This window comes from Bos indicus x Bos taurus, chromosome 2 (genome assembly GCF_003369695.1).
Source record: "Bos indicus x Bos taurus breed Angus x Brahman F1 hybrid chromosome 2, Bos_hybrid_MaternalHap_v2.0, whole genome shotgun sequence".
NCBI classification, from domain to species: Eukaryota; Metazoa; Chordata; class Mammalia; order Artiodactyla; family Bovidae; genus Bos; species Bos indicus x Bos taurus.
The window spans coordinates 58,461,606-58,489,156 of NC_040077.1; the positions used below are offsets into that span (position 1 = coordinate 58,461,606).

General features: G+C 35.4%; 1 protein-coding gene across 4 annotated transcripts in view; it reads right to left on the reverse strand.

Annotated features, from left to right (window-relative positions):
• The window catches only part of SPOPL (speckle type BTB/POZ protein like), a 52,989-nt gene that overhangs the window by 15,481 nt on the left and 9,957 nt on the right, over positions 1 to 27,551 (reverse strand). For 2 of the 4 annotated variants that reach the window (XM_027561724.1, XM_027561723.1), the window contains exons 2-6: positions 8,288 to 8,447; positions 5,770 to 5,906; positions 5,467 to 5,588; positions 5,043 to 5,194; positions 3,007 to 3,134 (exon numbers count right to left, since the gene is read on the reverse strand). In XM_027561724.1, coding sequence (XP_027417525.1) covers positions 3,007 to 3,134; positions 5,043 to 5,194; positions 5,467 to 5,588; positions 5,770 to 5,906; positions 8,288 to 8,291 — 543 coding nt within the window. In that variant the 5' untranslated portion in view covers positions 8,292 to 8,447. The remainder of the gene's footprint in view (positions 1 to 3,006; positions 3,135 to 5,042; positions 5,195 to 5,466; positions 5,589 to 5,769; positions 5,907 to 8,287; positions 8,448 to 27,551) is intronic. The other 2 variants (XM_027561726.1, XM_027561725.1) reach the window with 2 other exon arrangements.

A 27,551-nucleotide genomic window follows, 5' to 3' on the forward strand; every position in this document is an offset into this window, starting at 1 on the left:
ACATATTGATGTTATATTTGACTATATATAATAATTCATAAGAAATATTATTGGCATACACATCTACATATAATTATCATAGCAGCCACAAATTTTAAGTAAGACAGAATTAACGTTTCATACACTCTGAAGAGTATTCAAGGGACTACAGAGCACAAATTAATGATCTAATTTAAACTGTTATGCAATGAGTGGTGATGATTATTTTTTCTAATACCTATAATAAAGAAATTGGTAAAATTTTAGCTTTTTCTAGTACATATTCAAATATAGGTAATGAACATTCTTATGAATGGAACTTAAGAGTAAAAAAAAATTCAGAAGAAAGGCTGAGATTCTTTTCTGAAGTGGTTGTTCTTTCAAAATAAAATGACAAATGCACAATAATCAAAACTGACAAATGCTGCAAAGTAATACCTCAAACCCCTCTGACAGCTCTTTTTCAAATCTGCTTTTGGCTCAACTCTGAGGATATAATTCAGACTAAAGATGAGCATGTGCAGGCTCTAATCAGCTATGACTGTCCTAGAAATCTGGGTCTCCTCTAGTGTGGAATTAAGGTGACTACTGGTTCCTATTTTTAAAATTCTCTCGATTCTCTAAACAAATTGTAAAGACTAGCTAGGAATTTACAAAGGTGCGTAGTACTACAAATCTTAATGCTCTAATCAACTATTGAACCATCCCTCACACTGGCTCTAAAATGAGAAACTTCTAAGTAGTCCAATTTCATATCATTTTCCTGAATAGTGGGTCTTAAACTTTCTGGCTTTCAAATATAGGTATCCTTTTTTAGAAACTGGGTGATAGAAATATGGTTGTCAATTTTCCATTCTGTCATTTTTAGAGAATAAAACACAACTCCCATCCATTACCAAAAGTATATTAAAACAGAAAGGATAACTTAGTAACAGAAAAATAGGAGGAAAGAAAATTCTAAATGAATTTTTTTAATTTTATGAAAAATTCATTACCTATATTATCTATCTGTATATAGAGTCTTCTGTTTACCACAGACTAGCATGGATCTACAGATTGAGACTATTTAAAATCTGTTGGATTCCAAAGATAAATTAATCTAACCAATTTTCTATTTTTCCTACTTATTCTTCAATTCCTGTTTTCTGCATCACTTTGGAAAAGCAGCAGCAGAAAGAACTGTTTACACTGACAGAAACTTCTAGCTCTGGCTACTTGATTCACAGGACTTGCAAGATTACTTATGTCTTGCACAAAAGGGTAGCACCAAACTGCCTTACCTGTCTACAGCACCACTTGCAGGGGAGGGGGAGGAGGCAGTTCTTTAGGTAGGGCAGTGCAATGCTTCCTCCTCTTCTGCAAGCAGTGCTGGAGATGCTGTAGAAGGAAGGGCATCAATGAGAGGTATGGAAGAAACGGTGGAGGGCATGAGGAAAGTTTGTTCAAAGCCCACCTATGTTATATACAGTGCCCAAGGTATCAATGTCTCTATCAGTAAAGGTATGTATTATAGTATCTAACACTAAATGTGATCAACTTAAAATGTATGTCACTGGTGGATTCTATTTTTAGGAGATGACTAGCATGTAAAATTTAGCATGTAGATAAAAAATATACTTCAAAAACATGTATCAAAATAAATCTTAGTTTCAGCCTTCATTCTGAATTTTTTAGTTGTCTAGGTTCCAATAAAATATACTTAGGGAAGCATACTTTAGTAAACAATATTTCAATTCTAAAAACAGAAACAGTTTCTTAAAATTCACAAAAAGACTTTTAGCTGCAGTAGGTAGATTTTTTTTCCTTAATTGGATTACATAGCCTTTAATGTCCTTTAAATTCTATGATTATGTGATTAAAATAAATTAATATGTTGAAATTTAGGATAACTACTAAAATTCTGAAAATATTCTATATTAAGAATGCTTAAATAACACACCCTATAATTATTTAAATACTACTTAGAATATCTCTCTATTGGCAACAAATGCTTTAGTGTGTATTTTTATCAAATTATTTAATGATAAGCTCTGCTCAAGACACTTGTGCTATGTGCATTATCAACCAAATAATAGTATTCATAACAAATTCATCTTATAGTTCATTTAACTTGTCTAAGTGAAAATAAGATGCATTCCATTTGCACTATGTAGTCTCTGGGGCCATATTTCAATTATTCTTCTGACACAGCATAATGACATATAATTAATTTGTAATCCTGCCAAGAAATTTTACACATTTTCTATAAGAAGCGTCAAGCTAATTCAGTAGCAGTTAAGTAAGTTATTGTGCTTTTAAGACATTCATCTGTCTAAAATAACCTACTGAAATATATTTAATGTTGAGGTTACCCAATCATTTCAACAATTCATATAGATAAAGCTATGTAATAACAATGACAGAAGCTAGTTCAAGCCTCAAATTAAGACAAATCATAAGTGTAAATTATTGGAAGGGGCAATGCTAGCAACTTTCAAAAGATGGCATTTCATGCATATGATTATATCATATATTTGACAACAAAAGTGTAGCTTAAAAATTTTGAGATGCCATTATTTATAATGCTAACATCTGTTTGAATAAGTGAACAAAAAGCTTCCCAATCTTTTCTCAGGTACTTTCACTACCATGCAAGTATGGATTCAAACTGATAAGCCACTATATTTAATATCATCAATCTGAATATGACAAAAAATGCTGGCCATTTAGAATTATTCAGAATGAAGAAGATATTTAGAAATTTTCATATAAAGTCATACACATCCAGAGTCTTTGTATGAGGAAGTATGTGATAGTATAACTGTATAAACAATTTATAGCTAACGATAGGACTTTTTTCAGGCTGGCTACTATACTGATTTCTAAGAACTTGTTAGCTTTTACTTTTAGAATATTTATATAAAACCTTGCCAATTATACCAGTTAGTTAATTTAAAAAGTGCAATCAATATTGTTCTAGTGCATGTTTTTGCTTTACTACTAAATATAACCAAACACTGAGTTCCTTGAATAAAAAAATGTACCCACCTCACAAAATAATGTAAGCTTGTCATCTGGTAAAAGACCATTAGCTTCATCAAGCAAAAAATCTCTTCGAATGAATTTTTTAAAACCCCAGTCCTTCCCTTGTACAAATCGATATGCTCTTTGGCTTTCTGGTGGAAAACACAATATAAGTTTAAATAAAACAACTATTCAAGAAACATTCTGCTAATAATAACAATTAAATGAATGTGCAAAAACAGGACTTGACCAATACATCCATCATAGAAATTACACATATGTGTTTTCATAAGTAAAAAAGAGTCACACTAGATAGAACCAGATCATTTCACAGTACTACCACGAATTCTGGCTATTATCAATGAGCTCACTTCCAGATTCCTAGATATCTAAGTAGAAGAAAAGCCAGATCAAATCTCAAGGAGAAGTAAGAGATCTTTCAAACAATCTAAGCCATTTAATAATAAAGTAGGATCAAAACACATTGGCAAAGGCATAGTATTCATTATCTAATATCAGAACAAGATTAGAAATATTAATTTCTTGCTTCTTCCTTTAAAAAAAGGATGCTCTAAATCACCAGGGCCTTCCTGGTGATAATTCCTGGTGATATGAGCTTTCCTGGGATAACCATCCCACTGATATAAGTTTTATGGAACTAGAGAAAAATCCATTAACTGGAGAAAAAAGCTAAAAAAAAGTCCCCTATCATTGCTTAGGTCTTTAAACATAATCCCATTACCTCTAAAAACAATTTTCATCAAGGTCCACAAGATGGTTTTAGTGTGATGGGTAAAATATTTAATAAATGTCTAAAGTAAATGTTTCTTATGCCTTATATAAACAGGTTAATAACTATATATTATGAAATAAACAAGGTCCTTTCTATATTCACTATTGCTATACAAATTGAAGGTAGAAAACCAGTAATACATCTAATTGAGATACTCCATTTTATGGACTAAATGTATACCATTAAAAGTTTTATGTTGAAACCCTACCCATAGTGTAATGGTATTAAGAGGCCAATGACTGGGATTAGATGAGACTGTGAGGGTAGAGATGCTCATGAATGGGACTAGTGCTCTTATAAGAGACTCCACAAGCTCCGTAGTCCTTTCCACCATGTGAAGACACAATGCAACGTGGGCAGGTCTGTAAGTAGAGTCTTCACTAGAATCTGACCATGCTAGAACTCTGACCTTAGATTCTCGGCCTCTAGATTTGTAAGAAGTAAATGTCTGTTGCTTATAGGCCACCCAGTCTTATGCTACTTTCTTACAGCAGCCTGAACTAAGACATTATCTTATCTTACATGTCAGAATTATGAAAATTCATGTGAAACTATGTATTACTTCAGCAAGGAGATATAGTATTTAAAATGTGTTTTGGAGAGTTTTTTTGTAATGATGTTACTTGATTTTGTTAATCCCTTCTAGAAATCACTTAAAATTTAATGCACAATATATTTTCCTACTATACACACTGTACATTTTCTATAATGATCTTTTACTATGAAGTGCCAGGCTACATTTTCAGCTGGCTATAATTCAGAGGCTTGAACTGAATTTAACAGGTTCTAAGACTAAGAAAAACCGTTTCCTTTCAGTCACTGTTTAGTCCACTGCTCAAAAAAATTACAGTGAAAAAATATCAGGGCATTGAAACACCATTCACATTGTTCTTTAGATTTTATTATCTGGCAAAAATGGCAAGGAAGAAAAGAAATGCTTTCTGAACGCTTATTATATATGCCAGGCACTGAACCAGGTACCTTGTCCTAACAGCAGCTATTTTTACAAGTGAAAAATGAATGTCATTTTAGGACATGAAAAATTTAAATATGATTTAAAACTAATTTTACACGTCTTATGAAGACTTTAGTAAAACAACTGTAATTTTACCCTGGCATTTAATATTATCAGCCAAAATGAAATGTTTTTGGTTAAGCAGATTTTAGGAAAAAAAATCCTAAGTTTTTCTAGGGAAAAGTGCAAAAGTCACAGTACATGTACACAGTTACATAAAGACGTCTTCCAGTCAGTTTGGAAATCACTTACCCATTGCTTTTGTTTCTTCCCTTTTAGCATTCAGAAGGGAAAATTTGAATTTTGCTCGAACTTCACTTTTTGGACAGCTGACTAAAAGCAAATATAACGACAAGTAGTCTTTACTTTCATCATCTAATCCCTTTGGATTTACTCTCAGGCACCTAAAATAAAACAATAGGCTCACATGGAGGAAGATAATAGTTTAAACATTCAAGAGAGACGCAATACTGAAATCATCTGTTAAATAATCTAAATAATACAACAGATTTCCTGTCAATATTCTCACAGTTCTTTATAATTCTCTATACTACTAGGAACTTATTATAAATCAAATGTAAAATCTGACAAATATCCATTTAGAAACTAACAATGAATCGATAAAGTGCTAATGATTACATCAAAAACAAATATCTGAAAAAACCAAAAATCTTACCATTTCATTTTGTCACTGGGGCTAGATGAGAATGTTGAACTTTTTAACACTTCACCCATTTCTTCTCGACAAAAACTGAAGTTATTAATGGTCCACATGTAGGAAAATTTTACTACTTTAACCTGGAACATTCAGAAAACAACTTTTACAATGATGACTTTTACATTCTTGACTTGTCACATGTTGAACATCCTATGACTCATCTCCTAACACTTCTAATAACAATGCTGAAGTGCTTCATAATATTCTCAAAATAGTATACAATATCTAGCATAAAGTAAGGCATTTTTTAATAGCATGTACCTGTGTATAACACCAGCTTTCTGCTATAGGACCGATAGACATATCTCCAGAGAGAGGTGGGGTGGGTTCCCGAGACATTGCCACTTTATTGCAGTCTTCTAAGATGTATGCAATATCCCACACAGGTGAGTACTTTACTACAAAGAAAAGAAGTTTCATTTAATAATCACTAAGTTTAACTGAATCAAGACGGAAGAAGTATTTAAATAGTCATAAAACAATTACTTTCTCAAATTATATTATGAGGAAATGTGATTTCATTTAAATTAATGAAAAATAATTTTTTAAGAAATAAATCATAAGCCTTTATGCCATGTAATACTTGAATCTAAATGAAGTTAATACTTACAGAAGCTATTTTACAAAGGCATACTTAAATAATCACAAATCAAAAATAAAATACTGTAACAGCAAGATCATAAACATAAAAATCACATGGAAACTTACTGACAGCAATGAATATCTGATTCACTTTCCTTCACCTTTCTATTGACATATATGTGAAAATCAAAAGGGTTAGAAAGTTAGAACAGCCCTGGAAACTACAAATATCACTTACTCATCTGTCAGAGCCCAAAGCTTTGATCAACTATAAACAAAGAATGTGACCTAACAGGCAATGCTGAAGAATTATATTTCACAGAACTCTACCTCTATCTCAGACACACAGGTTCTCTGATAAGACTCTGTCCACATCGGTGTTTCCTACCAGATAACATCTACTGTATCATAAAATTTCTTCCCAATTAGCTGTTCTTGAACTATATCCATTTGGACACACAATCATCATAACCTGGCCAGAACATTAGTAACTAGATGATGCTTTCCAATTTGGAGAAGTCTATACAAGAAAGAAGCAAAATCCAAAAGATATACATAATCATTGTACTTTCAGGGGTATGGATGGTTTCAAGATTACATTCTAGTACAAAGATTCAAGTCTGGAGAACTCTTTTTCATTTAAGAATAATTAATGAGCGAAGAAAACCATATGAGTCCTATAAGAAGAAACTACTAAAGGAAAAAAGGGGAGGATTTCATTCAAAATGCAGAATATTTGCTCTGAGTAAGTATTATGCTCCATTAAAGGAATAAGAATCAAGATGGCCCCATTCTTCTTCTCATTGTTAAATACATATAGGAAACAGGATTAATTATTACAGAGTTCTAAGGAGAAAGGGGCTGTAGCAAAAAGATTGTACACTATGTCAGGTTTTTATTCCTTTATGATTAAATTATTTCCCCTTTCAATAATGGTGTCTATACTAATATACTGACCCAAATGTTATTTATGTAGGTTCCTCACATACGGAAGAGTTCCTATCGTTATCACATACTTGGAGCACAATGCAATAAACTAGGGAACCAGCAAAGTAGCCAGACAAGAAAGTCAGGATGATAACACTCAGAATGTTCTATGAGGAGCACTTGTAAGTCACAACGACCATTAAAGGAGACGTGAAGAAGAGTGAAGGTGAAGATGCTCCTTAATGAAGCAAGAAGAGAGGAGATAAATGGTTGGAGGTAGTAAGAGTGTCTCAAAGAAAAGTGAATACACAATTTAAGAGTATTGTACACTGTCACTTTAACAATTATTCACTTCTACATAAAAATTAGGTACTTCTCTTATTGAAGTACCTCCAGTTGTCTTCAATTACTTTTATAAACTACAATTGGTTATTTACGTTTGAAAACAGAACAGCAGACTGACAGTCACAACAGGGAGCTGAGATCACTAATAAGAGTACTGTTGTTTTAAAGATGTTGGTTCCCCTTCCACATTTAAACAGTTTTATTGTGGTATAATTTACATATCACAAAATCCCCTCATTTTCAATGTACAGATCAATGATTTTTAGTGAGTTTAGTTATATAGCTGTGCATTTATATAGTTTGAGTACTTTCAGTATCCCCAAAAGTCCTTCCCACCCCCAAATTTAGGGAACCACTAATGTGCTCCCCATAGTTATATGTTATCTAGAAATTCCATGTAAACAGAATTGTACAATATGTAGTTTTATGTCTGGCTTCTGCTTTTTTCCCTGAATATGTATCATGGTTTCCCATTTCTTTGCATATCTCATAATACTTGGCTTAAAGCTGGACTGTAGCAACTCTGCATTATGATTTATTTTTCTATGCATGGCTGTTTTCTTCTTAGTAACTTGCTAGGACTTCACTGCAGTATCTATCTCTACCATATTGTGCAGTTGCTGCTGATACCTGTTTGGCTTTTCATTCTTTTTTTTTTTGACCTGGTTTGTCCCCTTTCTTTCAAACCAAGTTTGCTACTTTCAGTTGCCAAAGCCATGGTCTTCCCACCCCCTCCTGGCCCCAGATCAAGTCTACCTCATCCGGCAGCAAAGCTCTGATTTTCCTGGCTAGCCCCATTCTAGTAAAACTACCACTGTCGTCTACTGGGCTGAAGGTAGAAACAGGAGCAGAAATATGAGTTGGATATTTCTAAGAAAACTCATAGTTAATAAATGTACCAAAAGGGCAATGATTATTGACTTACCCATGTGAAAAGAGCCAGATCCTAGTCAATACTTTTGCCAGTGATTCTGAAGCAAGCTAATAAGCCACCATGACCAATCTTGAAATCAACAAACCAACAAAAGTATTTGCAATGTATAGAGCACAAAAAGGGGGTAATTTCCCTAATATTTAATGATTTCCTAAAAATTAGAAAGAAAAAAGAATACAAATTAATTCACAGAAAAAGAACTTCACTCATAATTATAGTAGTATAAATTAAACTAAATTAAGAAGCCATGTTTTAACCCAGCATTATCGTAATAATCCAAAAAAAAAAAAAATGGTTAGAGTTTAAGGATAGGCACTCTCATACATTTCTTGTGGGAATATATGTAACATTTTAATAACCTCCTTTCTCATTTTTTAATGGTAAAATTTCTGGAAAAAAGGAAAGGAAATGATACTACTAATAAGCTACTAATTTTAAAAGTATAAAAATGCCTATGTGTTATTTGATGTCCATGAGAACCAATTAGATGGTTGTCAACCAAGAATTATTTCAAAAAAAATTCAGGAAAAGATGAAGAAGCAATTTGCAGGAAAATAGCTAAAAGCAGGGTGGGAGGGAGAGTTGAATTTATAATTTGTAATTCATTTGTAATCAGTAGAGTATAAAAAAAAAACCCATACCATTTTTCACTACAGTATACTCAAAGATTCTTTTAAACTATTAATTCATACAGCCAGGAAAACTACAGGGAAGCATATAAATGTTACTGGCAAATCTTTTCTAGGACAATTTTATAGCTAATATCAAGGGAATTTTTTTTGGTCAGATTCATCCTAGAAATTTATCTTGAGACAAGTATTAACAACTATGGGAAAAGATAAGAATATGCCTTTAAGGACCTCACTTTAACTAGCATACATAGGCATAGCTCAAGATATTAAGGATTCAGTTCCATACCACCACAATAAAGCACTTATCACAAAGCAAGTCACATGAAATTAGTCTCTTCTATAACTATGGAGACTAAATTAGCCACTATTAGAGAATAAAGTAGTTTATTAGGATTATTTTTAAAAACCCTCAAGAGAGTCATTTTCAACAACTGTGTAGTATTCCTATGTGTGTTAGCTATCAAGCTTCCAGACTAATGGAATTAGTTGTTGAACTTGGAAGTACTACAAAGATGAATAACATGCAGTCCTTGTTTTGGAGAAGACTATAATACAGTAGGAGAGACAGGTACATGTGCGATTACTTTCAATATGGTAATATGATAGAGGAAGGTATAGAGTAATAATGGAGCACCTTCAGGACAGGAGGATGTGGTCCCTGAGCTGGGTTCTAAAGGAAGCAAACAAATTATAGAAGACCACAACTATAGCAGAGATTTTAATAGCAAGAGTTCTATTCTAAGACCGATGTGAATCATTGCTTTGTCATGAATTCTGTAATCTTACAGATACTGGTTCTTTCTTTTACCTATTAAAAGTTTATAGTACCTCATTTCCCAATGGTTGGTGAAGTACTTAACACTTAGCATAATGTGATTACTAGAACAGACACAGAGCAAGGAAAACTTCACAGGTGACAGCTGAAGATAATTTAGGCAGTGGTGGTTAAGACTGGTAATAACCAAGATAATTTAATATACACAAAAAGTACTTAGAGGCTATCATGGGGTCTTCTACCTCTGAGTATAACGAAATAGCTTGCAAGAGAACTAAGTTATGCTATGTAGCAGAAAAACCTGGATAAAAATAAAGTAACTATCTCTTTAGAGGGAGTTAAGAGCTACTCAAGCAACCAGAACAGAGGGTCCCAAGATTCCAGAGAAGAGGGAATAATCTGAAGCCAAGCCGACAAGTCTACAGATACTTTTTTCCTAAGAATATTTGCTGAGTCTAGCCACAGTGTCTAGTAGCTTTGCCTCAGATTCAGAACCATAGATATGAAGGAACTACATATGGAGGGCTGACTATAAAGTTACATGAGAATTTTCAATTGCTTAGGAGGTTGGTGCCCCTAATCTTCATTTTGTTCAGGAGTCAACTGTATTTGCTGTTTGGAGAAGACTTCAATATAGGCATCCCTCATAGATATTGTGGGTTCTAGACCACTGCACTAAAGTGAATAACACAAGTGACTGACAGAACTTTTTTCTTTTCCAGTGCATCTAAGTTATGTTTATACTATACTGTAGCTTACTAAGTGTGCAGTAGTATTCTGTTAAAAAAAAATGTCCATACATTAATTAAAAATATTTTCTTGCTAAAAATGCTAACAGTCATCTGTCAAAACCAGGTTGCCATGAACCTTCAATTTGTAAAAACAACAAAACCAAAAAAAAACACCAAAAAACCCCACATTATCTGTGAAACACAATAAAGTAAAATGCAATAAAAGTTATGCCTGTATAAGTGTATAAAAAGATCTAGGTTAAAAAGAAAGAGAAAATATATAACTTACATCAGGTACAGCTATATTAGGATCAGATAAAAGAGATTTTAAAGCAAGAAGCATTAGGGAACATAAAGAGGAAAATAAAACGTGAAAAAAGGTCAATCATGAAAACAATTCTAAATTGTCTGTATGCAGTATGATTGATTCAAAAATAATCACAGTGGGAGACTTTAATTCACTTCTGAAAGAACAATCTTAATGACATATATAAATATGCAAACATACATATATGTATTCATATATACATATATGAATGTATATGTATATACATTTTCTGTCCCTTCCATATATACATATATTTATATGTATTTATGAAGGGTGGAAGGAACGGAAAAAGGCAAGAGGCAAGGAGCAAGACGTAATACTCAAAAGCAAAAGAATGAAATTTACTTTCAATAGCGTAGGAAATATTTACCAAAACTGACCATATTACTGCAGGGTAAAGAAAATCTTGCAAATACTGGTCACTGAAATCATTCAAAGTATAAACCTTAATTGCTGTGAGATTAAGTTAAAAATCAATAAGGCAAAGATAACCAGAAAATACCTGTATCTCCAAAAATTAAAGAAACTTTTCTAAATTTATGGGTGAAGAAAGAAATCACAATGAGAATTAAAAAACAGTTTGAACTGAATATTAAAGATAAGAAATGTCCAAACTTTTTAAAGATGTAACTATAATACTCAGGAAATTTATACCTTTTGTGCACATATCAGAAAAGGCAGGCTGAAAATCAATGACTTAAGGTTCTATCTAAAAAAGCTACAAAAAAATAAGTAAAAACCCAAAGACTGTAGAAGGAATAACAGAGGTATGAACAGGAACCAGTGACTTGGAAAAAAATGTACAAGAGAAAAAAATACAAAGCCAAAAGCTGGCTCTTAGAAAAAAGTAGTAACATTGACAGCTTTAGTTAGACTAACCATCAGAAGAGACAGAACCAAATTTACAACACTAAAAATAATGCTCTAAAAGATAATGAAGATATCATGAAAATGTTACATCAACTTAACTACCAACTTAGTTGATAATTTAAATAAAATGAGAAAATCACCTGAAGAACATCACTTTCTAAAACTGACATACAATGTGAAAGAAAAAATCATAAATAGTCCTATTTTTACTTAGTGGCTACTTTGGAAAACTGCAATATCTATTAAAGCTAAATAACTAAATACCTTGAAACCCATCAATTCCACTCCTAGGTACACCGTCAAAAGCATACACTCACATGTTCTTCAAAATATATGTACAAGACAACTTATAGATTGGCCTTAGGTATAAATACAGACAAAGCAATAAAGCACTTGTGACTGCCAAAAGCTGAAAACCACCCAAATGTTCATAAGTAATAGAATGGATAAACTGTGGTACATTCATATAGTGAAATATACAGCAATGAGAATGATCTATTACAACATGCAGCCTGAATGAATCTCACGAATCTCCTAAAGTTAAGCCAAAAAAGTCAAACATGCTGTATAAATCCATTCTAAGCTTTAAACAGGCAAAACTAACTTAAGATTTAAGAAGTCAGAAGAGCAGAGGTATAAATGATAAGGTTTTGAGGAATTATGGGTGATATCAAGGTTTGTAGTTTAGAAAACAGGTAAGTCAATGATAAAGGGGATTCATTTAAGTCACAAGAAGAAGCTGGGTTTTGGGACAACTTAAAGAGTTTGAGAGTGGGGAAGGAAGTGGAATTATGAACACAGTCAAGAAGACCAGAATAATATACATTTTTATTATAGCTTTACAGAAGTATACACACAGAAAAAATGATACAATTAGTTGAGTGTTTAATTATTAGCTCCCTATGAGCCTAATCATGTAAAGATCCTACTATTATTCCAGTAGGTACTTACTAAGAGGGAATAGCTCATGGATCAGAGGAAGTTTTCTCTGCAAATGCATTTTCAGTATTATACAGAGAATCACTGTGAAAATTTATTTCATAATAATCCACTTCATTAGCCCACTTTGTAGAAAGGGCTATCTAAAATGTGTAACTTTTTCCTGAATAGAAAGCAATCTAATAATATCAAGAATAAATATTTTGTAGAGGCTTTTTCTTGATATATGCCAGGCTTAAGTATTTGTCTAATTTGACTCCCAAAATAACTCTATGAGGAGGGTAATCACTGTTTCTGCCAATGTTACGGGCGAGTAAAATAGAGTACAAAAAGGTTTACGTAATTTGCCCAGGATTATAACGCTAAAATTTGGCAATGCCTGCCTAGGCTGCATTCAAGCCTAAGCTTATACTAAATTCTTAAAGACAATCTTTCCAGCATGTTACTAACAGAACACACACACACACACACACACACACACACACACACACAAAACCAAAGAAATGAAAAGACAAAGCAAAGGTAATTCATACTGTCCTCCAAACTCATATGCTAGATAAATGGCCTTATCAACTTTCTAATTTCTAGACATCTGGATCACATACTATAGCCAAAATGGAACCCTGAAAACAGTGCACAGTTCAAGGCAGTGAAGTGAGCACACTTAGCTGTCTCTCTTATTTCCCAACATTCCAATGAGATGAAAACACATTTTAACAAAACAATGAAGTCATAACAGGACTGGAAAATAAGGATGATATTGGTATATCAGAAATTTTGACTAGTTCAAGGTAGATAAACAGGGACAAATTAGCAGAAAAATCAGTTAGATAGGAAAAGATTAGCAGAGAAACTAAAGGAGAAAAATCACAACAGACATTTGGGAAACAGTCCAAAAATGTAAAACAGAACAAAATAACAATGGTAGAAATGGAGACAATTTAGGAGACGGAAATAATATAAGTGTCTTTGAAAAAATGGTCAGAAAATAATTCTTGTTAATTAAAAATGTAAATGATAAAATATTCAATGGGCAAGATAAACAATAAAATGTTACAATTGACGGAAACTACTCTTGATAAAAATTATTCTTGAATAGACAAACTAAAAATGCAAAGAATATAGGAAATAAGAGAAGTTAGGAAGCTGGAGATCAGATAGAAAAGATACAATATTCCAAAAGGAGACCTAACAGGTGTTCCTCAAGGGGTAACAGAAATAGGGCTTCCCTGGTGATCCAGTGGTTAAGAATCCATCTGTCAAAGCAGGGAAATTAGGTTTGATCCCTGGTCTGAGAGGATTCCACATGATGCATGGCAAATGCCTGTGTGCCGTAACTACTAAGGCTATGCTCTAGGGCTTGCAAACTACAACCAGTGAGCGCATGTGCCTAGAGCCTGTGCTCTGGGACAAGAGAAGCCACTGCAATGAAGTGTAGCCCTCATTTGCAAGCTGAATAAAGCACATTTTCAGATAGCAAATACTTGAAGTTTGCCGTTCTATTTTGAAAATTACTCAATGAACTCTAAACATTTTTGTATGACATGACTTGATGAGTAAAAAAAAAAAAACATATGCCCTCAGCACACATGTCTATTTACAAATTAACATATTATTATACTAACATATGTACAAAGCATACAGAATTAAAAATAATCAGATAAAATCAAATAATTTAATTATTAATATATTCTGACACCCCCTAAAATGATCTTGTGAAATCCCTTTACGTGGATGCTTCTTTTGAAGACCACAGGGCTAACCAAATGAAAAAGGAATCTAAAGAAAAAAATCATGGGACTGAAAAGACAATAGAACTGAATAGGTCTTGGAAGAGAAAGAAACTGAAAAAAAAAAAACAAAAAAAACTAGAAGAATCCACTATAATTTGATATTTAGAAAATTTTCCATTGTACACAGGATTTCATTTCATTCTGTGAGGCCATTCAACTTTGTTCTATAGTAAATATTTATATTATCACATTATAAATATCTGGGTTTAAAAGTTTAAGAACTGGCCTGTAAATAAAGTAAGAGAAATTACAGTTATAGAAAAACAGTGGGAAGTAGAACTGGGAGTGGGAAGGTAGCTTCCTATTCTTTTTACTCTTAATGTAAAATGAACCTCAATATAATCATGACATTTACTTTTAAGAAGTATTATAAGCTTGGGGGGGGTGTATTTAACATGATATGCCCATTTAGAACGGCAACCCACTCCAGTGTTCTTGCCTGGAGAATCCCAGGGACGGGGAAGCCTGGTGGGCTGTCGTCTATGGGGTCGCAGAGAGTCGGACACGACTGAAGCAACTTAGCAGCAGCAGCCCATTTAGAAAACTGAAATTGGTTTGCCAGTCAGTTCAGTTCAGTCGTGTCCTACTCTTTGTGACCCCATGGACTGCAGTACGCCAGGCCTTGCTGTCCATCACCAACTCCTGGAGTTTACTCAAACTCATGTCCATTGAGTAGGTGATGCCATCCAACCATCTCATCCTCTGTCATTCCCTTCTCCTCCCGCCTTCAATATTTCCCAGCATCAGGGTCATTACAAATGAGTCAGCTCTTCACAACAGGTGGCCAAACTATTGGAGTTTCAGCTTCAACATCAGTCCTTCAAATGAATATTCAGGACTGATTTTCTTTAGGATAGACTGGCTGGATCTCCCTGCAGTCCAAGGGACTCCAAGCGTCTTCTCCAGCACCACAGTTCAAAAGCATCAATTCTTAAGCACTCAGCTTTCTTTATGGTCCAACTCTCACATACATACATGACTACTAGAAAAACCATAGCCTTGACTAGATGGACCTTGGTTGACAAAGTAACGTCTCTGCTTTTTAATATGCTGTCTAGGTTGGTCATAACTTTTCTTCCAAGGAGTAGGCATCTTTTAATTTCATGGATGCAGTCACCATCTGTAGTGATTCTGGAGCCCAAAAAATAAAGTCTGCCACTGTTTCCCCATCTATTTGCCATGAAGTGCTGGGGCCAGATGCCATGATCTTAGTTTTTTGAATGTTGAGCTTTAAGCCAACTTTTTCACTCTCCTCTTTCACTTCAATCAAGAGGCTCTTTGATTCTTCTTCACTTTCTACCATAACGATGGTGTCATCTGCATATATTAGGTTATTGATATTTCTCCTGGCAGTCTTGATTTCAGCTTGTGCTTCAGCCAGCCTGGCCTTTCACATGATGTACTCTGCATATAAGATGATTAAGCAGGGTGACAATATACAGCCTTGACATATCCCTTTCCCTATTTGGAACCCGTCTGTTGTTCCATGTCCAGTTCTAACTGTTGCTTCCTGAACAGCATACAGATTTCTCAGGAGGCAGGTAAGGTGGTCTGGTATTCCCATCTCTTTCTGAATTTTCCACCGTTTGTGGTGATCCACACAGTCAAAAGCTTTGGCATAGTCAATAAAGCAGAAATAGATGTTTTTCTGGAATGCTTGTGCTTTTTCGATGATCCAGTAGATGTTGGCAATTTGATCTCTGGTTCCTCTGCCTTTTCTAAAATCAGCTTGAACATCTGGAAGTTCACACTTCACATATTGCTGAAGCCTAGCTTGGAGAATTTTGAGCATTACTTTACTAGCATGTGAGATGAGTGCAACTGTGCAGTACTTTGAACATTTTTTGGCATTGCCTTTCTTTGGGATTGGAATGAAAACTGACCTTTTCCAGTCCTGTGGCCACTGCTGAGTTTTCCAAATTTGCTGGCATATTGAGTGCAGCACTTTCACAGCATCATCTTTCAGGATTTGAAATAGCTCAGTTGGAATTCCATCACCTCCATTAGCTTTGTTCATAGTGATGCTTTCTTAGGCCACTTGACTTCACATTCCAGGATGTCTGGCTCTAGGTGAATGATCACACCATCGTGATTATCTGGGTTGTGAAGATCTTTTTTGTAAAGGTCTTCTGTGTATTCCTGCCACCTCTTCATAACATATTCAGCTTGTTAGGTCCATACGATTTTCGTCCTTTTTTGAGCCCATCTTTGCATGAAATGTTCCCTTGGTATCTCTAATTTTCTTGAAGAGATCTCGTCTTTCTCATTCTATTGTTTTCCTCTATTTCTTTGCTTTGATCACTGCGGAAGGCTTTCTTATCTCTCCTTGCTATTCTTTGGAACTCTGCATTCAAATGGTTATATCTTTCATTTTCTTCTTTGCTTCTGGCTTTTCTTCTTTTCATAGCTATTTGTAAGGCCTCCCCGGACAGCCATTTTGCTTTTTTGCATTTCTTTTTCTTAGGGGACAGCCTTGATCACTGTCTCCTGTACAATGTCATGAACCTCCATCCATAGTTCATCAGGCACTCTGTCAGATCTAGTCCCTTAAATCTATTTCTCACTTCCACTGTATAATCATAAGGGATTTGATTTAGGTCATACCTGAATGGTCTAGTGGTTTTCCCTACTTCCTTCAATTTATGTCTGAATTTGGCAATAAGGAATTCATGATCTCAGCCACAGTCAGCTCCTGGTCTTGTTTTTTGCTGACTATATAGAGCTCTCCATCTTTGGCTGCAAAGAGTATAATCTATCTGATTTCGGTGTTGACAATCTGGTGATATACATGTGTAGTCTTCTCTTGCGTTGTTGGAAGAGGGTGTTTGCTATGACCAGTGCATTCTCTTGGCAAAACTCTATTAGCCTTTGCCCTGCTTCATTCTGTACTCCAAGGCCAAATTTGCCTGTTACTCCAGGTGTTTCTTGACTTCCTACTTTTGCATTCCAGTCCCCTATAATGAAAAGGACATCTTTTTTGGGTGTTAGTTCTAAAGGGTCTTGTAGGTCTTCACAGAACCGTTCAACTTCAGCTTCTTCAGCATTATTGGTCAGGGCATAGACTTGGATTACCGTGATATTGAATAGTTTGCCTTAGAAATGAACAGAGATCATTCTGTTGTTTTTGAGACTGCATCCAAGTACTGCATTTCAGGCCCTTTTGTTGACTACAATGGCTACTCCATTTCTTCTAAGGGATTCCTGCCCACAGTAGTAGATATAATGGTCATCTGAGTTAAATTCACCCATTCTAGTCCATTTTAGTTTGCTTTTATTCCTAGAATGTCAACATTCACTCTTGCCATCTCCTGTTTGACCACTTCCAATTTGCCTTGATTCATGGACCTGACATTCCAGGTTCCTGTGCAATACTGCTCTTCACAGCATGGAACCTTGCTTCCATTACTAGTCATATCCACAACTGGGTGTTGTTTTTGCTTTGGCTCCATCTCTTCATTCTTTCTGGAGTTATTTCTCCACTGATCTTCAGTAGCATATTGGGCACTTAGTGACCCGGGGAGTTCATCTTTCAGTGTCCTATCTTTTTGCCTTTTCATACTCTTCATGGTGTTCTCAAAGGAAGAATACTGAAGTGGTTTGCCATTCCCTTCTCCAGTGGACCACATTTTGTCATAGTCAGTTCACATTAAATATACCTACCACCTTTATCACGTACCCCCATCATTTACTGTCTTTTATGACTGAGATTTAGGTGCACAGTTTTGTATTTACCTAAACTATGATCTCCATGAAGGTTTTTCTTTTCATTTCTGCAGTGCAAGGCCTAGAATCTATTTTTTAAAAATAAGGAAGGGACGAATTAAATGGTCTGAGGAATTAATGGAATAGCTAAGTCAAACCTAGATGCAAAAAGAGAATAGCCATCTTGTAGCTATAATTCACTTAAACCAGTTTATTTCAAGTTTACTAAAGTTCACTAGAGTGTATATAACACAGAGAGAAAGGCTTCTCTTTGAAACAGAAACAACTGTGACTCTAAGGAGAGTGATTAGACTCAGTGGCATCACACCTAGACACAGGTACTGGTAAAAGTCTTTGGGGAACAAGAACAGGGGGTGATAAAGGATACTGCAATGGAAATATTCTGAAACCTCGAGAGAGAAAAAAAAAAAGCTGGCTAAGGGTGGAAAGACCCTTCTTTCCTCCTGATTATATATACTCCTACATAAGAGGAAAGAGCTGGGGAGAGCAGGAGAAGGGTTTTGGCCTCCAGGAGTTACAGCTAACGATGATGAAATTCCACAGGGCCTTACTCCCCGCCTTTCCCCACCACAGGGGTTGAGCAAATACTTCCTTTTATAGTCTACTTTGTTGTTGTTGTGTTAGTTGCTCAGTCATGTCTGATTCTTTGTGACCCCATGGACTGTAGCCTGCCAGGCTCTGTCTATGGAGTTTTCCAGGCAAGAACACTGGAGTGGGCAGCCATTTCCTTCTCCCCAGGGGATCTTCTCGACCCAAGGATCAAATCCCAGGTCTCCTGCATTGCAGGCAGATTCTTTACCATCTGAACTACCAGGAAAGCCCCATAGTCTACTTTACCTGGGCCTTTAACTTTTTCCTATTAACAGAGGCCTAAGTGAAGTAATTGTTTACAGTCTGAACTCTCTGCCCAAAATAAAAGGTGACTTTTCTTTAGAATTTGGTAATTTGAAGTTTCTGTAAATCAAAAGCAGACTATCTGTAACTTGATATGGTCCAAATAAGTAGTTCCAGCCTCTTACATAATTACAAATGGTAGACTCACAGCTTTATATTTCTCTAGGGCAGTGATTCTCAAATTTAATTGTGCATGAGAATCACCTGGAAGGCTTGTTAAAGCAGATTATTGAGCCCCAATCCCAGGGTTAATGGTCTAGTGGGTCTGGGTCAGGCCCCAGAATTTACATTTCTAACAAGTCTCAGGTAGTGCTGATGGTGCTGATCTAGGAATTTCACACTGAGGACCACATTTCTAGTGTGAGGATTAGACTAGAAAGCTATTAATACCAATAATACATTCATCTCATCATCACTGCTGCAGCTATCCATTTGTCCTCCACTTATGACTCAGTCTTCACAGACTTCAATATTCTACCTAGGTGTTATTCTGAGAGACTAGGCTAGTTTTCAACTTCGTTGTCCCACGGTTTTATTTCAGTGTTATGGCACCTCTTTTGAAATCTATAACATCCTCTAACACCAATAGTAAGGAAGAAATTTTAATTATACATATATGGAAACTTAATTAGAACAGACAAAATAGACTTTTTAAGACCAACTCTTTCTCTATTTGATAAGTCCTAAAGTCATTAATACTTGCTGGGGAAGGTTTGTACACAAACAGGAATTTAAAACCTCTGCTTACTGTTGCCTTATCATTCAACACTAAAGTTCTCCTTTAAAAAAACAAAAACAAAAATAAAATAGAGAGGAATCCCTGTGTGCACACACTGTAATCCCACAAAAATCACTACATTTCTGTTGTTTTAACATTTTTTTTTAAAGGAGTAAAAGTAAAAATCATTTAACATTTCTCGACAGAGACACACTATAGCTTATCTTAATAAAGGTAAAAATGGAAAAAAGCCCTCGAGTCTGTGTTGAGAGATCTGGATTCTACCCCTAGTCCCTTTTGGCTTCAGATCACATATGCTCTTGCACAGAACTGAGCTTTTGGCTAAACAAAGCATTCAGGGCAAGAATCACTAAATGTGATCCAGTTTTATCGTAAGCTTATAAAGGAAGACTCATACACTGTAGACCAAGAGGTACTCGGTATCACTACATGATCTCTTCACAGGGCAAATCAATGACCTTCTTGGGGAAAAAATAAACTACCAATCACTTCAAAACCTGATTGCTTTTCCTGCAGCATTATATATTAAGGACACTCTGGATCTTTGGCAATCATTCAAAAAAAATCATCATTTAAAAATAACTAGATATGTATGTCATGCTAGTTGCTACAAGCTCATTTGTTTTCTTATTACTTATGTAAATAACTTAGATACAAGGCACAATAAGAAAATTAGAAGCCTAGATAGATCTGTATTAACGGCCATATTCCCTTAAAAATATATGAAGCATATAATTTCACTTTTTAAAATGAGGCTATTTCCAGAAATCTTATAAAGACAGTATTGGGATTTTAAAAAATCAGCCTTATTTAAATGCTTAGCATGGCACTTTATAACTATGTTCATTAAACTTCATGAAATAAGATTTTAAATTATAGTGATATATAAACTGTGGTGAACCAAAAAAGGGCAAAACTAGCAGTCAGGAGACAACTCAGTATGGCAAGCTGCAAGACCACTAACCTATTATTTTTTTTGTTTTTACTCATTCATTTGTTCCTTTATAGTCTATTTCTCTCAGCCCCTCCGCAATCACTGACTTGTGCTCCACGGTGAGCACAAGTGGAGGAAACAAGGAACGAAGACATAATATGAACTAGATCTCCCAAGTCCCTTCAGGTAAAACCTTTATCAGGGCTCTAATTTATAAACTATAACAACACTTTTTTCTCAAATTCGAGAGAAGCTATCTCAATGAACAAACAATAGATAAGTTAACCATATCTCTTCTTTAAGCACCAACAGTGTTTTAATCTGTCCACCTTAATTGCCACTTCTGTAAAACATTTACTAACCAAACACTTAAGTTTATTCCCATACCATTTTCTTCAGCAAAATGAATAATTTCTTAGCTACTACCCAAACTTTCATAACCAATGCCTCACATACAGAATTAATCAAATGTAGTTATTAGTATAGTAATCCATAAGATTTTACTTCATAGTTTAGAATTTTATTCTTACACATATTATCTCATTCGATCCTTTAAACAACTAAATGAAGTAGCTACTTCTACAGAGAAACTGACAAAGAGAAGTAATATGATCTAAAATAACAGAGTTAAAAAACAAAACAAAACAAAACAAACAAAACCCAAAAAAGTAACTCAGAAATTGAATCCAGGATTCTTAATTGCAAATACTATGGTTTTTCAATTCATCAAACAGGAAGAACTCCTTGAGATGATTCTATTTTCAACTTTACATAACTACTGCCTATTGTATAAGATGGCATATACTAAGCAAAGACATACTGACTAGATTTGAAGTCAACTATATGCAGGTCAGGAAGCAACAGTTAGAACTGGACATGGAACAACAGACTGGTTCCAAATAGGAAAAGGAGTACGTCAAGGCTGTATATTGTCACCCTGCTTATTTAACTTCTATGCAGAGTACATCATGAGAAACGCTGGGCTGGAAGAAGCACAAGCTGGAATCAAGATTGCCGGGAGAAATATCAATAACCTCAGATATGCAGATGACACCACCCTTATGGCAGAAAGTGAAGAGGAACTAAAAAGCCTCTTGATGAAAGTGAAAGAGGAGAGTGAAAAAGTTGGCTTAAAGCTCAACATTCAGAAAACGAAGATCATGGTATCTGGTCCCATCACTTCATGGCAAATAGATGGGGAAACAGTGGAAACAGTGTCAGCCTTTATTTTTTCTGGGCTCCAAAATCACTGCAGATGGTGACTGTAGCCATGAAATTAAAAGACACTTGCTCCTTGGAAGAAAAGTTATGACCAACCTAGATAGCATAATGAAAAGCAAAGACATTACTTTAGACATTACTTTGCCAACAAAGGTCCGTCTAGTCAAGGCTATGGTTTTCCAGTGGTCACATGTGGATGTGAGAGTTGGACTGTGAAGAAAGCTGAGCGCTGAAGAATTGATGCTTCTGAACTGTGGTGTTGGACAAGACTCTTGAGAGTCCCTTGGACTGCAAGGAGATCCAACCAGTCCATTCTGAAGGAGATCAGCCCTGGGTGTTCTTTGGAGGGAATGATGCTAAAGCTGAAGCTCCAGTACTTTGGCCACCTCATGCGAAGAGCTGACTCACTGGAAAAGACTCTGATGCTGGGAGGGATTGGGGGCAGGAGGAGAAGGGGACGACAGAGGATGAGATGGCTGGATGGCATCACCGAGTCGATGGATGTGAATTTGAGTGAACTCTGGGAGTTGGTGATGGACAGAGAGGCCTGGTGTGCTGCGATTCATGGGGTTGCAAAGAGTTGGACACGACTGAGCGACTGAACTGACTGACTGGAAAAGTATTACATATTTACTAGACAGCATATCATTTGTTGCCTCCTAAAAATCAAAGTACCAGGTAGCATTTAGTATTATAGAATAATAGAACACCATCAGGGTTAAGAATTTGGTTTCTGATTTTAGACTTGGGTAAAAATCCTGCAGCTGTGTAAGTTCTCTGGGTCTCATTTTTCTTGTTTGTAAATTGGGAATAATAAATGGTAATATCTCAAATGACTGCTATATTGAATGAGACTGTATAGACAACACCTAATATAGTGCCTGGTACACAGAAAGCACTCAATAAATTGGTTCAATGTGTATGAGTACTCATATAAAATTCAAAAATAGAACTAGTTTACAAAATAGTAATAATCTCATGAATTATGAAGAACAGTTAAATTTGCCTTAATATGTTTTTGAGGTTGTTTTTGCTTTTTTAACCTTTATCATTTGGCTCTTCATCAGCTATTACTGAGCTATGAATGCTGCTGCTCTCACACTGCTTATCTCTAACAGCTTCCACCTCCCTTTTAACGCAAGTAACATGGAGGTGTAGCTGTACAAAGATAAACTGATGCCCAAAGTGTCTCTTAAAAATTGCATAATCTTCAAGAGAACTTTCTGGAGTAATGGAAATGATCCTATATCTTGATTGGGCTGTTACATAGGTGAATATACCTGTCAAAACTCATCAAAATGGACACATAGGAAAAGATCTGTACATGACATAATGCAAATTAAAAAAAAAAAAAAAACTTTTTTAGATTTTATAACTCTTGAACAAGTTACTTTCTCATTCTGGCCCTTACCTTTCTCATCCTCAGAAAGGGAATAATTTTTCATTCAGAAAGAATATAATGAGTGTTAAGAGATAAGGTCCATAAAATACTTACAGTAGTTTCTGCACAGTTAGTTGCCAATTCTTGATCCACTTACATTAACCCTAGGCATTGTTCAGATTTATCTGAGTCCTAAAACATTCATCCATAATAAAAGCTGTATTTCCTCCCTTCCCTCTCCTTTTTCCTACTCTTCCCCTCATCTCTTTTATTTTAGGAAAATATGAATAAACATTTGATTAAAGCTTTAGCCTCCACAAGGTATTATTTTTTAAAAATCATAAGTCATTTTTCTTCAAAGTTCTCCTCCTTCTCATTTAATTACAGTAAAAAACATGGCAACTGCCTGGTGAACCAGTGGTTAAGACTCGTGCTTTCACTGCTGATGGCCAGGGCTCAATTCCTAGTGGGAGAACTAAAATTTTGTAAACCAAGTGGCATGGCCAAAAACAAAACACAGTAGTTTACTTTTATTAGTTTTCAAGTCACTTTTTAAAAAGTGTCTAAGGAGATCAGTCCTGGGTGTTCTTTGGAAGGAATGATGCTAAAGCTGAAACTCCAGTACTTTGGCCACCTCAGGCGAAGTGTTGACTCATTGGAAAAGACTCTGATGCTGGGAGGGATTGGGGGCAGGAGGAGAAGGGGATGACAGAGGATAAGACGGCTGGATAACATCACCGACTCGACGGACGTGAGTTTGAATGAACTCCAGGAGTTGGTGATGGACAGGGAGGCCTAGCGTGCTGCAATTCATGGGGTCACAAAGAGTCAGACACGACTGAGCGACTGAACAGACTGAACTGAACTGAAGCAATGTTCTTTGTTCTAGAATTCCAGGACACTGGAACAATTTCACGTTCATCTAGCATTTAGTGAGCAAACATTCATTAAGAACCTAAATCAGCCAGGCAGTGAAGAAACATAGATAAGGTCAGGGAGGCAAATACCTAGCTAAAGCAGATCAAGTAGAACTGCTAATAAAAAAGTCTTACCAAATAACAAAATATTTAAACTAGAAATTCAGCTCCTCAGTTGTACTAGACTCATTTTCAGTGCTCAATAGATGCAAGTGACCAAAGGCTACCAATAATGGAATGTGGGGATCATTGAACCCTTCCACCATCACACAAAGCTCTACTAAAAAATGCTGCTTACCCATTCTATTCCAGGACCACTCAACCACAATTTCAGCTTATATAACCTACAATTTTCCACTGATACCACTTGCTGCCATCATTCTAATTTCATGAATCTTGTAAGCTGCATGAACATGGAACAACAGGCTGGTGCCCAAAGAGATGAAGGCAGAGACATCAAGTCTCTTACCATCACCTGAGACCAAGAGGAGGTAATTGCTCCTTATCATTAATGTCCAAGCCCACTTCTAATCATGGAGAGCCCCACCCTGATACTGTCACTGGTTATAATGTATCTGAGATGGGTTCGGGAAAGAGAGGAGTACTTAAAATTTTACCACCTGTTAAGACAGACCTCACTATTACACATGTCTCTTACCTATCACTAGACCACACCATGGCAGCAGCTAGAAATAAAAATTCTACCAAACTACTAAGGCTTATTTTAAAGCAGTTGTTAACAATATTTCATTAAAAATTAGACATTACAAATGTTAAGTCAGACAAGATGCTGGGACAGAAGACATAAACTAGTACTAACCTAGACAAAATTAGGAAAAATCATCATCTTTGAGAAAGATATGAGGAACTACAACTTTTAGGAACTCTTAAATTATAAAATCTAGGGGAAAGAAATTGTCTATATCTTTATACCCTGCATGTCTATAACCATTAAAATGGCTTAATCCTCCTTAAAGGAAAACATTTCGTATAGCTGCTTAGTTTACAGAGGGAAAAAAAGATGAAAAAAAAAGGGGGGGAAGGGGGCAGACAAAGAGAAAAGAAGTTGAAAGAGAAAGAAATGAAGCTGATCCATGAAGAACACTGTGTTAAGAGACCCTGGGTTTTAATTCAGTGTTTTTGAAATGATGTAACACATGGTCAACCTAGAGTATATAAAAGGAGGCTATTGCCATCTACCCACCAGCCCTGACCTCTCAAGGAAAAGCTTTGCAAAATAGATGTTCTTATACCTCAAGAGAACACTTTAACTACATGAATGCCATCTCAGCTCTTCTCATGATAAGCTAATAATTTCAAGATTCTTATGACTAGCAAATCAGTAGCTAGTCAAGAATATGTAGAGCACCAGTATTAATCAAAGAGCTGCACTACCCAGGAACAGTACTTTGTAGCAGTTAAAAAATAAGACCAGATATTAAAATACTAGCTCTACAAATGCCTAAGACAATGTTAAAAAGGGAAAACTATGAGTTCATCTGCAGTTATGAATCTCTATGAGTGTTTTAACGGAAGAAATCAACAACTAATTATGGTTTCTGAAAGATTCAGGAATGGTGCTTCCCTACATATGATTCTAACATGATCTATATTCACTGGGGCATGAGAAGAGACTTACCACATCCTAAGCCTCAAAAAGATACACAGGTAAAAATATTTGTCACATCCTTGGTATTTGCTATACAATCTGATAATTTAAAAAAAAATACTAGTAGCAATACTGTCTTCTGTGACACAAGAAAGATTTCACATATAACAGAAAATTAAGTCTAAAACAACATAGCAAGCTGTGAGCATTTGGTAAAATTTGCTCAACTTTCAAGTTCTGAAAATTGAGTAAGCTTGGCTGTGTAGACAGCACTTCCTTTATTTAAGGGGCAGCAAAACCTCACAAAATGAATGAACACAACCTACAATCTGGGTAGACAGTCAAGAGCAAGTGCATTTCAGCATTGCATAATTAGAGCTTTGGGGCAATCCTACAGACTAACTCAATAAAAGGGCCTACACAACTTTTTGCCAGCTTGCAAAATCCTAAAACCTTTCCCATGTTTAGCAACAGCTAGGCAGAAATGCACCATTTATCAGAAAGTCAGTAGACTATATAGTGAAGCTGAAATTTTCATGACAGCATTATTTTCCTTAAATCATACTTACAATTGTTTTATACTCTGCATCTTACCAACTGACAAGGCAACCAGAATCATTTGATGAGTTTTATACAAGTCTCTATTTTCCTTTGGTGTGCACACGGGAGGGGTATGTGAGTATGCCTGAAGAAAGGAATCACGTATATTTTGAAAAACTAGCCATACCACTTTACACCCACCAGAACAGCTAAATAAATCAAACAATATCAAGCAAATGTTGCAGAGTATGTGGGACAAATAGAACCCTCATTCACTATTGAAAAGACACTTTGGAAACACTGGGTAATATAAACTGAAATGGAACAAAAGCACATATGATCCAAAAATTCTACTACAGCAATTATGTGCACATGTGCAGCAAAAGATATGTACAAGAATATAGGGACATTAGGCATTGTGACTCAAAACTGGAAACCACCAAGATGTTCATCAACAGTAGAAGGGATAAATTACAGTATTTATATATACACAGTCATACAACAGGATGGAATACAATAGAAAGAGAATGAAGAAGCTACCACACTATACCGATGGATCACATAAAAATTGATTTAAGAAGCCATACACAAGGGTGTTGTTGCTGTATGATGTTACATGCATGTCCATGAACGTATGTTACATTCCAATAAAAGTCTACCTAAAATTGGAAAAGCAAATCAATATATAATAAATAAGCAACTTTGATGGCTAAACATTTATAACACAATCTGATTCCCAGTGCCACGTCTCCTCCATGCCAAAACTGGGATAGAACACTTGAAAAAAAAAATCCTCCCTCATGCTAATCTAAACCATTTCTACATTAAAACAAAGAAGGCTATATTAAGGTAACAGAATGCAACAGTCAAATCATTTTTAGGACAAGACACTAATCTGAAAAGAATTTTAACACCAAAGCTCTCCCTCTCCACATTACCTTGTCCACACTCAGATCTTCACCACCTAAAAGGGCACTCTTCTCTGCCATTTATTTAATGGAAACATTTGAAAAGTAATGACCTATCCTAGCAGGGTAGTTATGAGGATTGAAACAAGAAGAGTGGATATATCAAGTCTTCAGTACTGTGCCTATGCACTGAATGACTAAACAGTAGTAATAAATCCCAAATAGTGAGTCTTCCAGGTCAAGGGCTATTTCCAATTTATTACTGAAATACAGAATCCAGCATTTAACAGTTGGTCAATTTATGGAATAAATGAATGATGT